The 13,355-nt window shown below is 51.9% G+C and overlaps 2 protein-coding genes across 4 annotated transcripts in view; one reads left to right on the top strand and one right to left on the bottom strand.

Annotated features, from left to right (window-relative positions):
* The window catches only part of MX1 (MX dynamin like GTPase 1), a 30,566-nt gene extending 24,356 nt beyond the window's left edge, over nt 1-6,210 (top strand). For both annotated transcript variants that reach the window (XM_061193890.1, XM_061193891.1), the window contains 2 exons: nt 1,101-1,343; nt 5,567-6,210. In XM_061193890.1, coding sequence (XP_061049873.1) covers nt 1,101-1,343; nt 5,567-5,797 — 474 coding nt within the window. In that variant the 3' untranslated portion in view covers nt 5,798-6,210. The remainder of the gene's footprint in view (nt 1-1,100; nt 1,344-5,566) is intronic.
* Nucleotides 6,211-9,938: 3,728 nt separating this feature from the next.
* TMPRSS2 (transmembrane serine protease 2) overlaps nt 9,939-13,355 on the bottom strand; it is a 34,146-nt gene continuing 30,729 nt past the window's right edge. For both annotated transcript variants that reach the window (XM_061193888.1, XM_061193889.1), the window contains 2 exons: nt 12,798-12,950; nt 9,939-11,472 (listed from right to left, as the gene is read on the bottom strand). In XM_061193888.1, the coding sequence (XP_061049871.1) occupies nt 11,461-11,472; nt 12,798-12,950 (165 nt within the window). In that variant the 3' untranslated portion in view covers nt 9,939-11,460. The remainder of the gene's footprint in view (nt 11,473-12,797; nt 12,951-13,355) is intronic.

Here is a 13,355-nt window from a genome sequence, read left to right as displayed (position 1 = left end):
ATTTAGTCACAGGAACAAAAGAGAGCTGTAGTGAGTGGGGAACACTGTCACATCTGAAGAAAATGGCCCTGAATCCCAAAACTCATTGAGGAAGCCGAATGGAAAAGACTTGTCCAATCTCAGAACAAGGGCTCCCCCTCGTCCTGCTTGGGCTACATAACTAATACCACGGCAGACATCTACTTCTCACCGTCCAGGAGGCTGGAAATCCCAGCTCGAGGTGCTGGCTGACTTCTCACTGTATTCTCACATGGGTGGCGGGGGGAGACAGCTCCCTGATGTCTCTTCTCAGAGGGGCACCAATTCATTCGTGAGGGCTCTACCCTCATGACCTGATGACCTCCCAAAGACCCCACCTCCAAATGCCATCCTATTGAGGATTAGGCTTTCAATGTATGAATATGGAGGGGATGGAGACCCAGTACAGATGGGAAGACTGGCTCTGCCTTTCTCAAGCCAGAGATCTTGGGGCTACTTAACGTGCCTGGGCCGCTGGCTTCTCATCCACGGAATGGGACTAGGAATGCCTTCTGCAGGAGGTTGTAATGAAACATAGAGGAAAAGGTTTAGGACTGCACCTGGCATCGTGCATCACACTCCGTGGCACTCAGTGAAGTCTGGGGGTCCAGATACTTTCTGTGTGAAGGGTCTCCTCCCTGGCTTTCTGGCAGCCAGTTTCTCTAAACTCCAGGAACGTGAAACATACGGAATTTGACTGATTGAAATCTAGCCTCCCCCTGTGAGCTCTCTGGTGGAAAAATACTCCCCCTCCTCAGATGGAAAAACGTGTAAAAGAGAAAAGGAAAAAGCTGGAGATCAGGCCCAAGAACAGAGCCCATGCGGGTTCCCAGGCTCTGGGGATGCAGGCTCTGCTCACATGTGTGGCTCAGGCTTCCCGGGAAATTCTGACCCTTGGCTGGGAATGGGAACCCCGCCTCCCCATGCCCAGATAAGCCGACATAGGGACAAGACGCTGCTCCAAAGCCACATGCTATTTTCCAGTTGGCACTTGCTGGTGGAGGTCTTTGCAGAGGACCTCTCTTCCTGTGACCCAGTGATTTGTTTCTAGAAGGAAATTTTGTGTTTCTCCTTTGCCATAGTCCAAAATTGAAGACATTAGATTAGAACAAGAAAAGGAAGCTGAGAAATCGATCCGACTACACTTTGAAATGGAGCAGATCGTCTACTGCCAGGACCAGGTTTATCGGCGTGCGTTACAGCGGGTCAGAGAGAAGGAGGCAGAAGAAGAAAAGAACAAAAAGTCAAACTCTCATTTCCAACCACAGACCCCCTCAGACCCCTCCACAACAGAGATCTTTCAGCACCTGATCGCCTACCACCAGGTGAGTCTGCGAGCACCTCAGAACGGCACTTCTCATCCGTTTCCTTTCTGTGAGTGCCTCTTTTCTGTCTTGTCAGTGTAAGGTGACTGCCAGCTCCATCTTTCAGCCCTGGGTAAGCCTCTGTAGAAGCAACTCGATCAGAGAGATGAGAAGGGTTGTTACTTACAGCCACTTGCATCTGGTTTTGGCTGGCTGTGTGGCCCTGGTCAAGTTACTTAACCTCTCTGAGCCTTAGCTTTCTTCTCTATAAAGTGGTACCTCCTCTCGGGGTTCTTGTGAATATTCAGTGTGAGGAGTGTGAGTGAACCCCTCCCCGCAGCTTTGGAAGGCGGCGGCCTCTGGCCACAGACAAGCTGCTCGCAGAGACATGTGCTTTGGTTGCTACCCTCCATTTCAAATAACTTGAAGGGCCATCAGATTCATCCTGGGGAAGGATGCCCAACTCAGAGCCCTTGGGATATGTGAAAGTCTGGACAGGAAAGCAAATGGCAGTCTCCTGGTTTACCAGATGTCTCCATCACTTTGGGCGGAGCTTCTCACACTGACCATGCTCATGCACGTACAGGATCCTGTGGAAATGCAGAGGTGGGGCGTGGCGGGTCTGAGGTGGGGCACGATTCTGCATTCCTGACGGGCTCCCAGAGGATGCCACGCTGCTGGACGGGGACACACTCTGAGCAACAAGGCTCAAACTGAGGGTGGAACTCCGTGTCCTGCAGACCCTAGGATGTGTGAGTGAAGCCGGTGAAGGGCAAGGCGGGGGCACCCGTGTGCCCCTCGGCTTCTCCTGCAGCTAAGCTCAACCCCCTTCATCTGCTCACCTGCCTGGCAGAGCCTTTTAGAGTGAGTAATGCGCGTGCACGCACGTGCACACACACACACAAACACACGCACACGTTAAGGCCTTCAACTGATTGGGCGAGGCCCACCCACATTCTAGGGGATGATCTCCTTTACTTCAAGTCAACTGATCGGAGCCATTAACCACATCTACAAAATACCTCCACGGTAATACCTAGATGAGAGTTCAATTGAATAAGTGGGTCTACAGCCCGGCCAAGGTGACACGTGAAACTGACTGTTACACCTGGGGAAAGGATAAGGCTTGTTTTATATTGATAAATATAAGCAAAGGAATTGGCTTATATGATTGTGGAGCCTGGCTGGTCAAGTCCAAGATGTGTAGGACAAGCCATCAGGAAAGCCAGACAGGAGACTCCTGGGCAGGAGCTGAAGAGTGCTGAGAACAGGCCAAATTCCTTCTTCCTCAGGACAATTTCTGTCTGCGCTGGAAGAGCTGACATCTTTGTGACTTTAAATTTCCTATTCAAGAACATCAGGGGTCTTTCCTTCTTGAGATCTCCTTTCTGGGGGCCTTAGAAGTGTTTTAAAGTTCTCTTTGTGTAGATCGTGCGCACTTCTGGAGTTTATTCCTACATCTTTTCTCGACTTTGTCCTTCCCGGAAACGAGCCTTGTCTTCCATTATATCTTCTGTTTGTTGTTAGTAGATACGATTTCTGTATATTGTCTTATACCTGTTAACCGTACTGATTCTCTTATCGTTTGTGGTAGTTTTACAGATGATTCTCCTGAGTTTCCCTAGTGGACACTCATCCCTCTGCAAATAGTGGGGGCTTCACACTCTCCCTCCTCTTTCCAGTTTTATACTTCAAACTTTTTTCACCTCATCTGGTCCCTTCAATGCAACTCGAAACGATAGTGAGCCAACAGACAGCCTTGCCTTGTCTCTGACTTTAATGAGAACCCCACTTTTCCTATTAAGTATGACCCTCACTGGCTAAAGTCAATGTGTCAGCGGGCTGTGTGCCTTCTCGAGGTTCTAGGGGAGAATCTCTTTCTCTGCCTCGTCCAGCTTCTAGAGGCTGCACACATTCCTTGGCTCGTGTCCTCTTCCTCCATCTTCTAAGGCCGCCAGCCGTGTTGCATCCCTCCACCCTTCTGCCAGACTCACGTCTCCCCCTGTCCCTCCTGCCCTCCTGCCTGCTTCCCTCTTTTGCACTGGGCCCACCAGACTCTCTGGGATGACTCCCTCTCTTAACATCAGCTGCTTAGCAATCTTGGTTCCATCAACAACTTCAGCTCGCCTTTGCCATGTAAAGGAACACGTTTGCAGAGTCTGCGATTAGGATAGGGACATCTTCGGAGCTGTTATCCTCCCTGGCACACCCATCATGAAGTGTGTTGGATTTCCCTGGGGCAATGATTTGCACAGTATCCCCGGGGAAAGGGCCCAGGGGAGAGGTCCAGGGGAGCTGATTTTCACTACTCAGAAATTTCCTCTCAGCTACCAAGAGATGGTCTCATGCCAACGTGGCCCTTCTGTGTGATTCTCTGTGTGGCCCACCACCTCAGCTCCCCACACCCACTTGGTCAGGAAGAACTCTGCACCAGCCCTGCTCACTGGGCTACTGTGCTCACCAGGTAGCTCCCCGGCAGGAGAGGCTTTCCCTCTCCTTCCCTGTCTGACCCATGCTGCTCCCCTCCCCCTATGTGGCTCTGCCTGACCACCCCTGCTTCTGTTACACGTGGGTCACAGGCTGAACATTACCCATCTCCTACTTCCCCAAAACTAGGGATGATTTGGATGATCTCCAGGACAATGGGAAAATGACTTTTGCAGCCGTGTTCATACCAGACTCTCAAAAGCTGTTTGGGTGTGTGGTTTTGTCGGTCAGACAGACCAGCCCTTCCTTTCAGCTGGTGTCCATTCTCCAACATCAGACGTCGGTTTCTTGGCCCCAGCATCCCCCTGGAATACCTCCATCTGCCTGTCCCTCCTCTCCCGCCCTGCATTGGTGACACTGGCGGTCCCATCCCTCACCTGCTCTCATCCTGGGGCACGGAGCGTGTGTTCCAGCTCCATCTCACTGATTCCCTCCACTCACATACCCTGAGTGCTTGCTCCACGCCTGGCATCTTTCTAAACTTTTATTTTTAGCTCGTGTAATCTTTTCAGCCCTCCCATGAGGCCAGGTGCTCATACTATAGAGAAGGAAACTGAAGCACAGAGAGGTCGCAGAACTTGCTACAGTACCAGTATATATCAGCTTGTTGAGAGATCAACTTATCTTACGAAAGAGAAACTTTGCACTAACAGGTGGGGTGTGGTGACGTTACCCAACTCAGGTTCTGCTTCTCATGGCTCAAGAATCCGGTACTGAGAGACGAGTGTTGGGTAAAAGGAGAGACAGCTTTATTCAGGAAGCCAGCAATCCTGGGGAGAAGGTAGACTCATGGCCCAAAGAACCAACTCCCCATTATCCAGATTTTGTTTGGAGATTCTATAGGGAAAAGAGGAAGGGTTATGTGCTAAAGGGAGGGTTGTGAGATGCGTGATGAGCTCGTGGACATTCCTCTGATTGGCTGGTGGTGACATCACCAGGAGTCAACATCATCAACCCTCTGGTTCCATCCGATCTGGGGTCTACGTGATTGCGGGCAGCATATAATTAACTTCTTTTACCTGGCGGGGGTTTTAGTATCTGTAAAGCAGCTCAGAGGACATGGCACAGAACATTGTCTGTAGCCCTTGAGGAAGAACTAAAAGTCCTTGACTTTGTTTAATGGCTAAACTATTATTATTTTCTTTTGCTTGACTATTTTCCTTTGTTGCTGCCTTTTTTCATTTCTCTGATTAAATTTATTCTTTGGATACTTTTTTTTTTGTTTTTTATAGACAAAGGGCAAGCAGAGGACATGGGTAGGGTGAGGAGGGGCTATTGTCCCAGGACCCCATAGGGACCTGCTCAGTTACAGAGAGGGAGAAAGGAAGGTTGAAACGAACTTTCAACGTGCCTAGAATTCAGAGAGCTCCCTTCCTTGGCTTTTGATAGCCCAGCTCCTTTTCTGCTAAATAATTTTAGTCTAAAAGGTTATAAAATCTTTGGGGCAGAGTTGTAAATAATTTAAAAATGTAGTTTTTGTACTCAGTCTGCCCATTTACCTTTTTAGAGCACATTTTACCCTCTTGCATCAGAAGTAAGCACTTAGTGGTCAGGAGAGGCTGGTGGGAGCCCAGGCTCGGGGTTGGCCCCCGACGCGGTGCGGCCTGGAGCACAGAGGACGAGGGTGCCTTTGAAACCCAGGTGGGGAGCTTGCGCCCGCCAGGGCTCGTCCATGCCGGGGCTCCGCGGTGACGTCAGGCTCTCCGGGCGGCCGCAGCCCCTCACCCTCCTGTGAACTGCCCCTCCCTTCCTGCCAGGAGGTCAGCACCCGCATCTCCGGGCACATCCCCTTGATCATCCAGTTCTTCATGCTCAAGACGTTCGGCGGCCAGCTGCAGAAGGGCATGCTGCAGCTGCTGCAGAACAAGGACGGGTACGACTGGCTGCTGAAGGAGCGCAGCGACACCAGCGACAGGAGGAAGTTCCTGAGGGAACGGCTGGAGCGGCTGACCCGGGCTCGGCGCCGGCTCGCCAAGTTCCCCGGCTGAGCCCGCCCTCCCGCCGTCCCGCCCCGGGGTCTCCAGGGAGCGGACGACCGGCATCTCTCCCTGCCAGCCTCGCGTCATTCGCTGACCATTTCACAGTTGCTCCAGTGGTTAGCAGTCAGACTGTAGCCATCATCCCTGCTGTTAGTGCATGACGACCTAGTAAGAAGCTGTGATGGGCACGCTGGCTTCAAGCAGCAAGTGATCTACATAGATGGTCCACGCCTGCCCTGCCTTTTCCCTGAACTCTCTCCATCACTTCATCAGTTACTGATGCCCACCCAGCATCCTAAAAGGGTCATTCCAGTTTCTGTAATAGCCTTTCACACCCGACGTTTCAGGGGCATTAGTGCCACGTGTGTGAGTGCACATAGAAGCCTATTTCTTTGATTTGTAATAAACTTGTTTTGACCAGACATTTCTCTGACACCTTTATTTGGGGGGAGAAGTCTGACAATGACAGCAGGCGAGAACGCGTGGAGCGGTCGGTGGGCACTACCGCTTCCCTCCGTGCTGGATCAGGTCACGACGAACAGTTGAACAGAGGAATGTGGTCGGTTATTTATGAGAGGCTGAAGGGAAACGGGGAATACAGTTAAAGAAATGGGACAGCATGGGACGCAATCGGCATTCGTTGTTTATAATGTGTGCTGATCAAGTGTCCAGTCTGCTTAATCGCTGGCCACCTGGCATGAGGCTGAAGGGTAAAAAGCCCAAGTCCAGAGAGGTCACTGCCCACCCAGTGGGGTTTTACAGGCAAATGCAGGTCTGGGGGGCAGAGAAGGAGCACAGCACGGTCCTGACTGTCCTCCTTGGACTGGGCAGGGCTGGGGACTCGCACAGACACCCTGCCAGAAAGGGAGTGGCTGTCTCACGAGCTGTCCACTCCCAGGCCCAGCGGGACAACCGCTTGTAGGGGGAGGTGGACTAGCTACACTGTCCCCTCCCACCCAGCCCCCACCGCACCCGCACCCCCATCCCAGGGCCCTTCTGACACTCAGGACTCCGTGATCCTCAATGCTTTGGGACAATATGAAAATTCATGTACGAGAGGGGATGCTCTGGACACTTGGAGGCTGGCGCCCCCTCGTGGCTGGACCGAGTAACTGCTCCAACACCAACAAGGGACCAGAATCAGAGGTATGGTGTTGCCAAGGGTTCTTCTTTGCTGTTGCTACGGTTTTCCTGGAGATTCCTAGACTGCGTGGAGGAAGAAAGCTGATAGTACGTGCTCCAGAGAATGGGAATTTCCCCAGGGAGCAAGCCTGCTGGGGACTCACAAGGTGCTCATAATCACTTTCCTTTTACCCAGAAAGAACCCAGGTGTCCAGGAATCCCTCAGGCCTGTTCCGACCAGCCATCGATAGGGGAGAAGTACACTGTCTCTCCTCTCACCTGTTCAGGACTCAGGGAGAGACAGCCCTGGAGTTCACTCTGTGTGATTCCTTCACTCAGAGGGCGGAGAGGCTCAGGCAAGGGGTTGAACTGCCCCTGCCATCCTCCATCTCCCGTCTCCCATCTCCACCCATGAGGGGCACCACCGGAATCAGAACCTGCATCTCCAGAGTCTGCTGCCTGCTCTACAGCATCGGCTTGAAGGTCCATCAACCTGTGCAGAATATACTAGAATAGCAATGATGCCCACTCATGGTCCCTCCCTCCAGGCAAGCCTGGGCTTCAGTTGATCCCTTAGGATGGGGCTGAGTCTGGAGCAGAGCAAGGAGAGGGGCCAGATAACATTGAACTGACCGAAGTAGGAAGCCTCAGTTTTCCAGAATGCAGGGTCTGCAGGTGCTTACTAAATGCTGTGAGGGGTGGAGTGGGCATAGGAGATGCTGGGCACTTGTCCAAATGACTTGCTGGATGCCTATTTTCTAAGATGCTATGGAGCACCTCCCTTTATTTCTCTCCTTCTGGAGCAGAAAGCAAAGACAAAAGCAGCCAGCCAGCCAGAAAAGTCCCCATGGTCAGTTTTTGTTTGGGAGGAAAGGAATCCAGTCCCAGGGGCAAATCATCCACCAGGTAGCCATAAAAGCAGCAAAAGGGGCACTGACCTTGAATCCACTCACCTTCAGTGGATTCAAATGGATCAGTGGATTTTCAGGGGATTATAAGATCAGGTTCTTTAATCACAGCAACGCAATGGCTCAAACACCCATGTTTATGGGGTTAATTCATTTAAAATGAGGTAGTTGGTACAACAGTGAGTGTTTTAAGTGTTACTTTGGAAGTAGCATAAATCGCAGCCCTTAAAACACTGGGTGCATTGGGAGAAGAGCTCTGGCCTGTGCCACATCACCTTCTCTGTGTCCAAAGCAGCAAAGGATTTGACTTCAACCAGGGGTGTGTGTGTGCGGCTCTTTACAAAGTCAGGTTCCAGGGTGAAGCCTTGGTCATAAGGAAGAAGTCTCTGAAATCAGAGCCAGGGCAGGGAAACCACAGGAGAACCAGAGAGAAGGAGCTGAGAACAGACCAGGGACCTGAGTTTAAGGTAGGACTGTACCCCGACCTCCATAACAGCTCAGCAAGAAGTGAATCAAAGTTCATTCATTTTCCATGCTGCGAACTCACCTACTGCCCCAGCTGCAAGAAGCCACAAAATGATCAACACAGATTCCACACTTTCATTAATACTCGTTTCCACTTTAATTAGTATTTTGGGTTAATTTATATTAAGCAAATCTAACCTATGTCTTTTATAAAGGTTTAAGTACAAAAATATCAATATTTTCAGTGTTCTGGCTGGACTTTTTAGGTGAAATCAGCCTCATCCAAAAGTAAAACCATTCACGAGGGGACTCCAAAATGAAAAATATGACTGGAGAGAATGTCAACTGCCTTGCCCACATGGACGTTTTTAGGTATACAATCTTTATTATTTGCAGATCCCTTATGGGTGGATTCACCTACTTGCTAAAATTTATTGGTTCCCCCCAAAATCAACACTAGCAGCACTTGTGGACAGAGGCAGAGGGGCAAAATATTTGAGTTGCTGAATGAGTTTCAGCTCAGACTGTAAAGAAGTATCATTTTCAGTCTATTCAGTGCAGTGTTTTTTTTTTAGCATTTTTGTACTTTTGAAATGGCCCCAAGCAGAGTGGGAAAGAGCTGTCTAGTGTGCTAAGTGCAGGAAGGCTGGGCTGTGCCCTATGGAGAAGCGTCCTTCAGGAGTGAGTTTTAGGGCTGTTGGCCATAAGTTCAATGTTAACGAACCAACAATATATACCCATAAGGTGTCTTTAAACAAACACAAACTGAACAAGGTTATGTAGTGATGGGTTGACAAAGACCAGTGGCTGGCAGGCACCTGCCCCTATTTGTCCCTTAGGAGCCATGATTCAATATTCACTAATTCAGGGTTCGCGATGACTTTGTACAACATAATTGCCACGAGTAACAAGAATCAACTGTATTTTTGAACGTTATCTAACAAAAACATGTGCTTTTCTTTTTTAATTACAAGTTTTTCCATAATTTTAACACAAATTGACATGATGAAGACAATGGCCATTTTCTCCAATCACCTGTTACCTCTTGGGACCTGCTGGATTTGGAGAATTTGAAGAATGAGGATGGGTTTTTGTTCCAGGCTGGAAAACATTTACCCAATCTCTCTCTCCCACTTGTGGTCGCAACTCCAGGGACGGAGATGCTTGCTAGTTAAGGAAGCAGCTCTGCCACTGTGAGCTCACGGGGATTTTAGGAAGACAGCTTTAGGGGAAGAGATGCTAGACTCGTGTTTGGGAAGGCAGGTTCTGAAAACTCTTGGGACACTGGGCAGAGAGTTCTAGAAGAGAGTTGAGTCTTGGGGTCTGAATCTGGGAGAAGTGGGAGGTACAGGCGATGCCCATTCAGGAGCTCACCAGGGGTCACCTCCTACAGGAGAGGCCGGGGGGCTGGCAGGGCGACCAGAAGACCACATCCGCCCAGCACCCACCCCCTCCCCCCGGGCCTCAGACCCGGCCCCTCCCCCCACCTCAGACCCACCCCCTTCCCCCCTCCCCCCTGCCTCAGACCCACCCCCTCCCCCACCCCCGCCTCAGACCCACCCCACCACGCAGCAGCTGCTCCAACATCCCGGCCCTACAAGGTAATGCAGATTGGCTCGCGGTGGCCACACAGATCGCCAGAGCCTCAACACACGTTTGGAAAAAGAATGCATAATTTATTTGTACAATTTTTCACACTTGAATTTTACAGTTTAAAAAAGATACAAAACAGAAGACAAACAGTGGTCACATAAATTAAGAGAAGCACTAAAGAAGGAATGCCTTCTCACCATGACTGCTTTTTAAAATCCGCCTCGGGGAGCAGGCACGTCAGGACGGTCCCTGCGGTTGCTGCTGCCCAAGCATCCTGCGAGTGGATCGTACAGCCTTCCGTTCCAAGGTTAAGTCCTAGCACAGAATCACTCAGTTTGTTCTTGGAAACACCAGTGTGTCTGAGGGGGGGCAGAACCTCACGGCCCTGCGTTTATGCTTCACACTTGGCAACTGAAACGTGACCTTCCCTCCAGGGAAACTTTAGGGGCTGGAAGGGGCCACAGGGAGTCCAACACACTCCTCTCTCTCCTTTGTCACAAGCACAGATGCTGTGCTTTAGCGTGTCATTTACAGAGCATTAAATTCGGAGCCAGGCACTTTGTAAAAGCAGCTCAAGTCCGCTGCTGTTCACACAGGCAAAGACAACAGGAGTTTCAGAGAGCCAAGTGTAGAGCTACTTAGAGGATCACGGCCCAGATTCCATGAGCACTGAGGTAGTAACATGTAGAAACTTTACAGGAAACAGTGTATCTTTAATCAGCATCCCTGATTGCCCTGGGTCACCTCAATTTCCATGTGATTAGCAGGCCTTAAGAGGGTCAGCAGGCACCCCACTCGGGGTGGGGACCACAGTAGGGGGTGGGGCGTAGCACAGTCTCCGGGGAGAGGGACAGGATGGAGACATGGGGTAAGGCTGGTCTCCCTGGACAGAGCCCCACCCAACAGGCAGGGGGCCCCTGCCCCAGCAGTGCTCAGCACTGAACACATCTGCTTTGAGGGCTCCGTCTACACCCTCACCCCCCCACCAAGAAGGAAAAAACGTTTCAGTGCCCTGACAAGTAGCTATCAAGTCATCACCCATGAAGGGCTGGTCCCTTTATTTCCAGCCACCTTCCAGGGCTGCTAAGAAGGCACTAAAAAATGATCAGCAAAATCCCTCATGGGGAGATAGGCCCTGGGGCTACCCCAAGTGGCCCTCACTGGCTATGGCCCCAGAAGGTGGCCCCTGCAGGTTCTACCTGGCTTCCTCCCTTCCCATCTCAAGCCGTCCAACAGCTGAGAAGTCAGCAGCCCCATGTGCATCCAAGAGGGGCCCCTGGAGTGGGGCTTGGAAGGGAGGCCCCCGTGGGACAGACCCCCATCCCTCTGGTCTGCACTGACCCTGCGTGCCCACACCCAGCTGGGCCTCCCCTGTCGGACAAAGGGCCCGGGAGTGTGGGCCCAGGGTGGGGGAGGCCACGTGGCCTGCAGAGAACTGTGGAGCGTGCCAAAGGCAGACAGGTTCACTATTTAATACAAACAAAAGGACCTGGGAGTCATTTCTAAAAATAATTATGCACGGCGATTAAAAATCAGCCCCTTCATTTTCTTGTGGAATGGTGTCAAGGACCCAGGCTGTATGGATTAGCTGTTTGCCTGTTCAAAAAGGAAAAAGAAATGATGTTATTTTCTTGAGACAAACAAAGGTAGAAAATTATTTTTTCCCCTAAATGAACGTGAGGCCCTTATACAGCAATGAGTAAGCTTAATAAGACAAAGGGATATTGTTTTTCTACAGCATGAAGGTCAAGGGGTTAGGCTGACAGTGGAGGACAGCATGTGCAAAGGCCCTGAGGCATAAGGGGGAACGGGGTGTGTAGGGATCCAATCATTCAGCACAGCTGGGACACAGGCCTCTCTGGGCAAACCGAGCGTGACCTTAGCCACTGAAAGACGTCAAGTGTCTAATTAGTCCTGCTTTCTACCCCACTTTCTCTGCTGCTACCCAGCCCTCTCGCTCCCCGCTCTGGCCGTGCTGAGCCACCGGCAGTACCTTAACACACCTTGCCCGTTTGCTCTCTCATCCTGGAGGGACAGTCTCCCCTTGGCCTGGCTCACCTCCCTCAAGGGGTCCGGGCTGCCTTCTCCTCCCAGCCCCACCGCAGCCCCCCAGCTTCCCTCCACCACATAGCCCCCCGCGGGTCAGAGGGGGTCATCTATTTCCAGCACTTGGCCCTTTGTGGGGCGGGGACTGGATGGTCCCCATGGCCACTTGAAGGTGTTAGGTCCTACGGTTTCACTCTCGGGAGATGCAGGCTGGACCTTATTGGGCAATGCCCTCTGGTTCTGCACCTGGGTACCTTTGGAGACTTGAGAGGGGACAGAATAGAACTTTTTCTTCCACCAGGAGCCTACCCCTAGAAGGAGCCGAAATCTGGGAGCTCTGCCAGTCCCGAGGCCCGTGCGATGGCCAGACATCTGGTCCTCACCCAGGATCCAGGCAGAGCCCAAGGGCTGGGCTCCATTATGCATTGCAGGCCAGACCGGGAGCCTGAGGTGGCAGGGTCCCCGGGAGCCCCTGGGATCTTTCCCCTCCTCACCACCTCTCCTTGTACCAGAGAAGCCCAGCTGTTCCCCCGCCCCAGGGCGTACTCGATAGCCCAGAAAAGGACAGGGCAGAGTCACGGCTGGCTGACCTGCCTCTCCCTGCTCTCTGCCCATCACCAGAAGTTTGATTCAATGACGCCTGGGTGGGTAAACAGAACCACCTGAGCCAGAACTAAGCGTGGTCAGCAGAGCACAAGGAAGCCCATCACAGTCAGCTCTGGACCCTGCAAAGCTGAGCCCCAGACGTTTTCATCCAAACACCAGTGGTGGGCCCTGGACAGTGGGGGAGGGGATGCCACCTGGCATGGGGACCGCACCTCCTAGGCTTTGACACAGCGAGTCAGAGAACCCACTCAGGAGGACGGGAAAGTTACCCTCATTTGTTGATAAATCCAGTCTGTAAACACGGTCACGTTTCCGTACACTCCCGGTCGATAAGCCTTAGCACAGCCAGACCCCCAGCTCGTGTCCCCGATCAGCCACCAGATGCTGCTCTTCAGAGTGACCAGAGGGCCTCCGCTGTCACCCTGGGGGACACAGCAGGTTGCAGAGCAGAAGTGAAACCACAAGCCGTACATCACAGAGGGCAAGAAGGTGGGGGTAATGGGAGGGTCTGCAGGTCTCCTCCAACGAGGTGATAGTAATATAATCCCCCAAAGAGACTGTACCAGCGACGGATTTTAGTCTGCATCAGTTAATAGTTACCAAATAAATGGCTGTCCATACTTTTAAATAGTCAAAATACTTATTTCTGTGGCACTGACACTTCGACCACACAGCGCCTTCCGGAGGAAGCAGCGGCGTGCATTGTTGGCGGTACCAGGGCTTTCGCACCGTCCATGGCCATCACTTCCCACGGCCGTCCCCCGGGTCCCAGGTCGGGGAGAAGGCGCTCCTCACGGGCCCCGTGGGAGCTGGGCAAGGCCCAGAGG

This window comes from Eubalaena glacialis, chromosome 6 (genome assembly GCF_028564815.1).
Source record: "Eubalaena glacialis isolate mEubGla1 chromosome 6, mEubGla1.1.hap2.+ XY, whole genome shotgun sequence".
In the NCBI taxonomy this organism is placed as follows: domain Eukaryota; kingdom Metazoa; phylum Chordata; class Mammalia; order Artiodactyla; family Balaenidae; genus Eubalaena; species Eubalaena glacialis.
The sequence above is the reverse complement of the archived record's forward strand: the minus strand, read 5'-3'. Positions and strand labels throughout refer to the sequence as shown.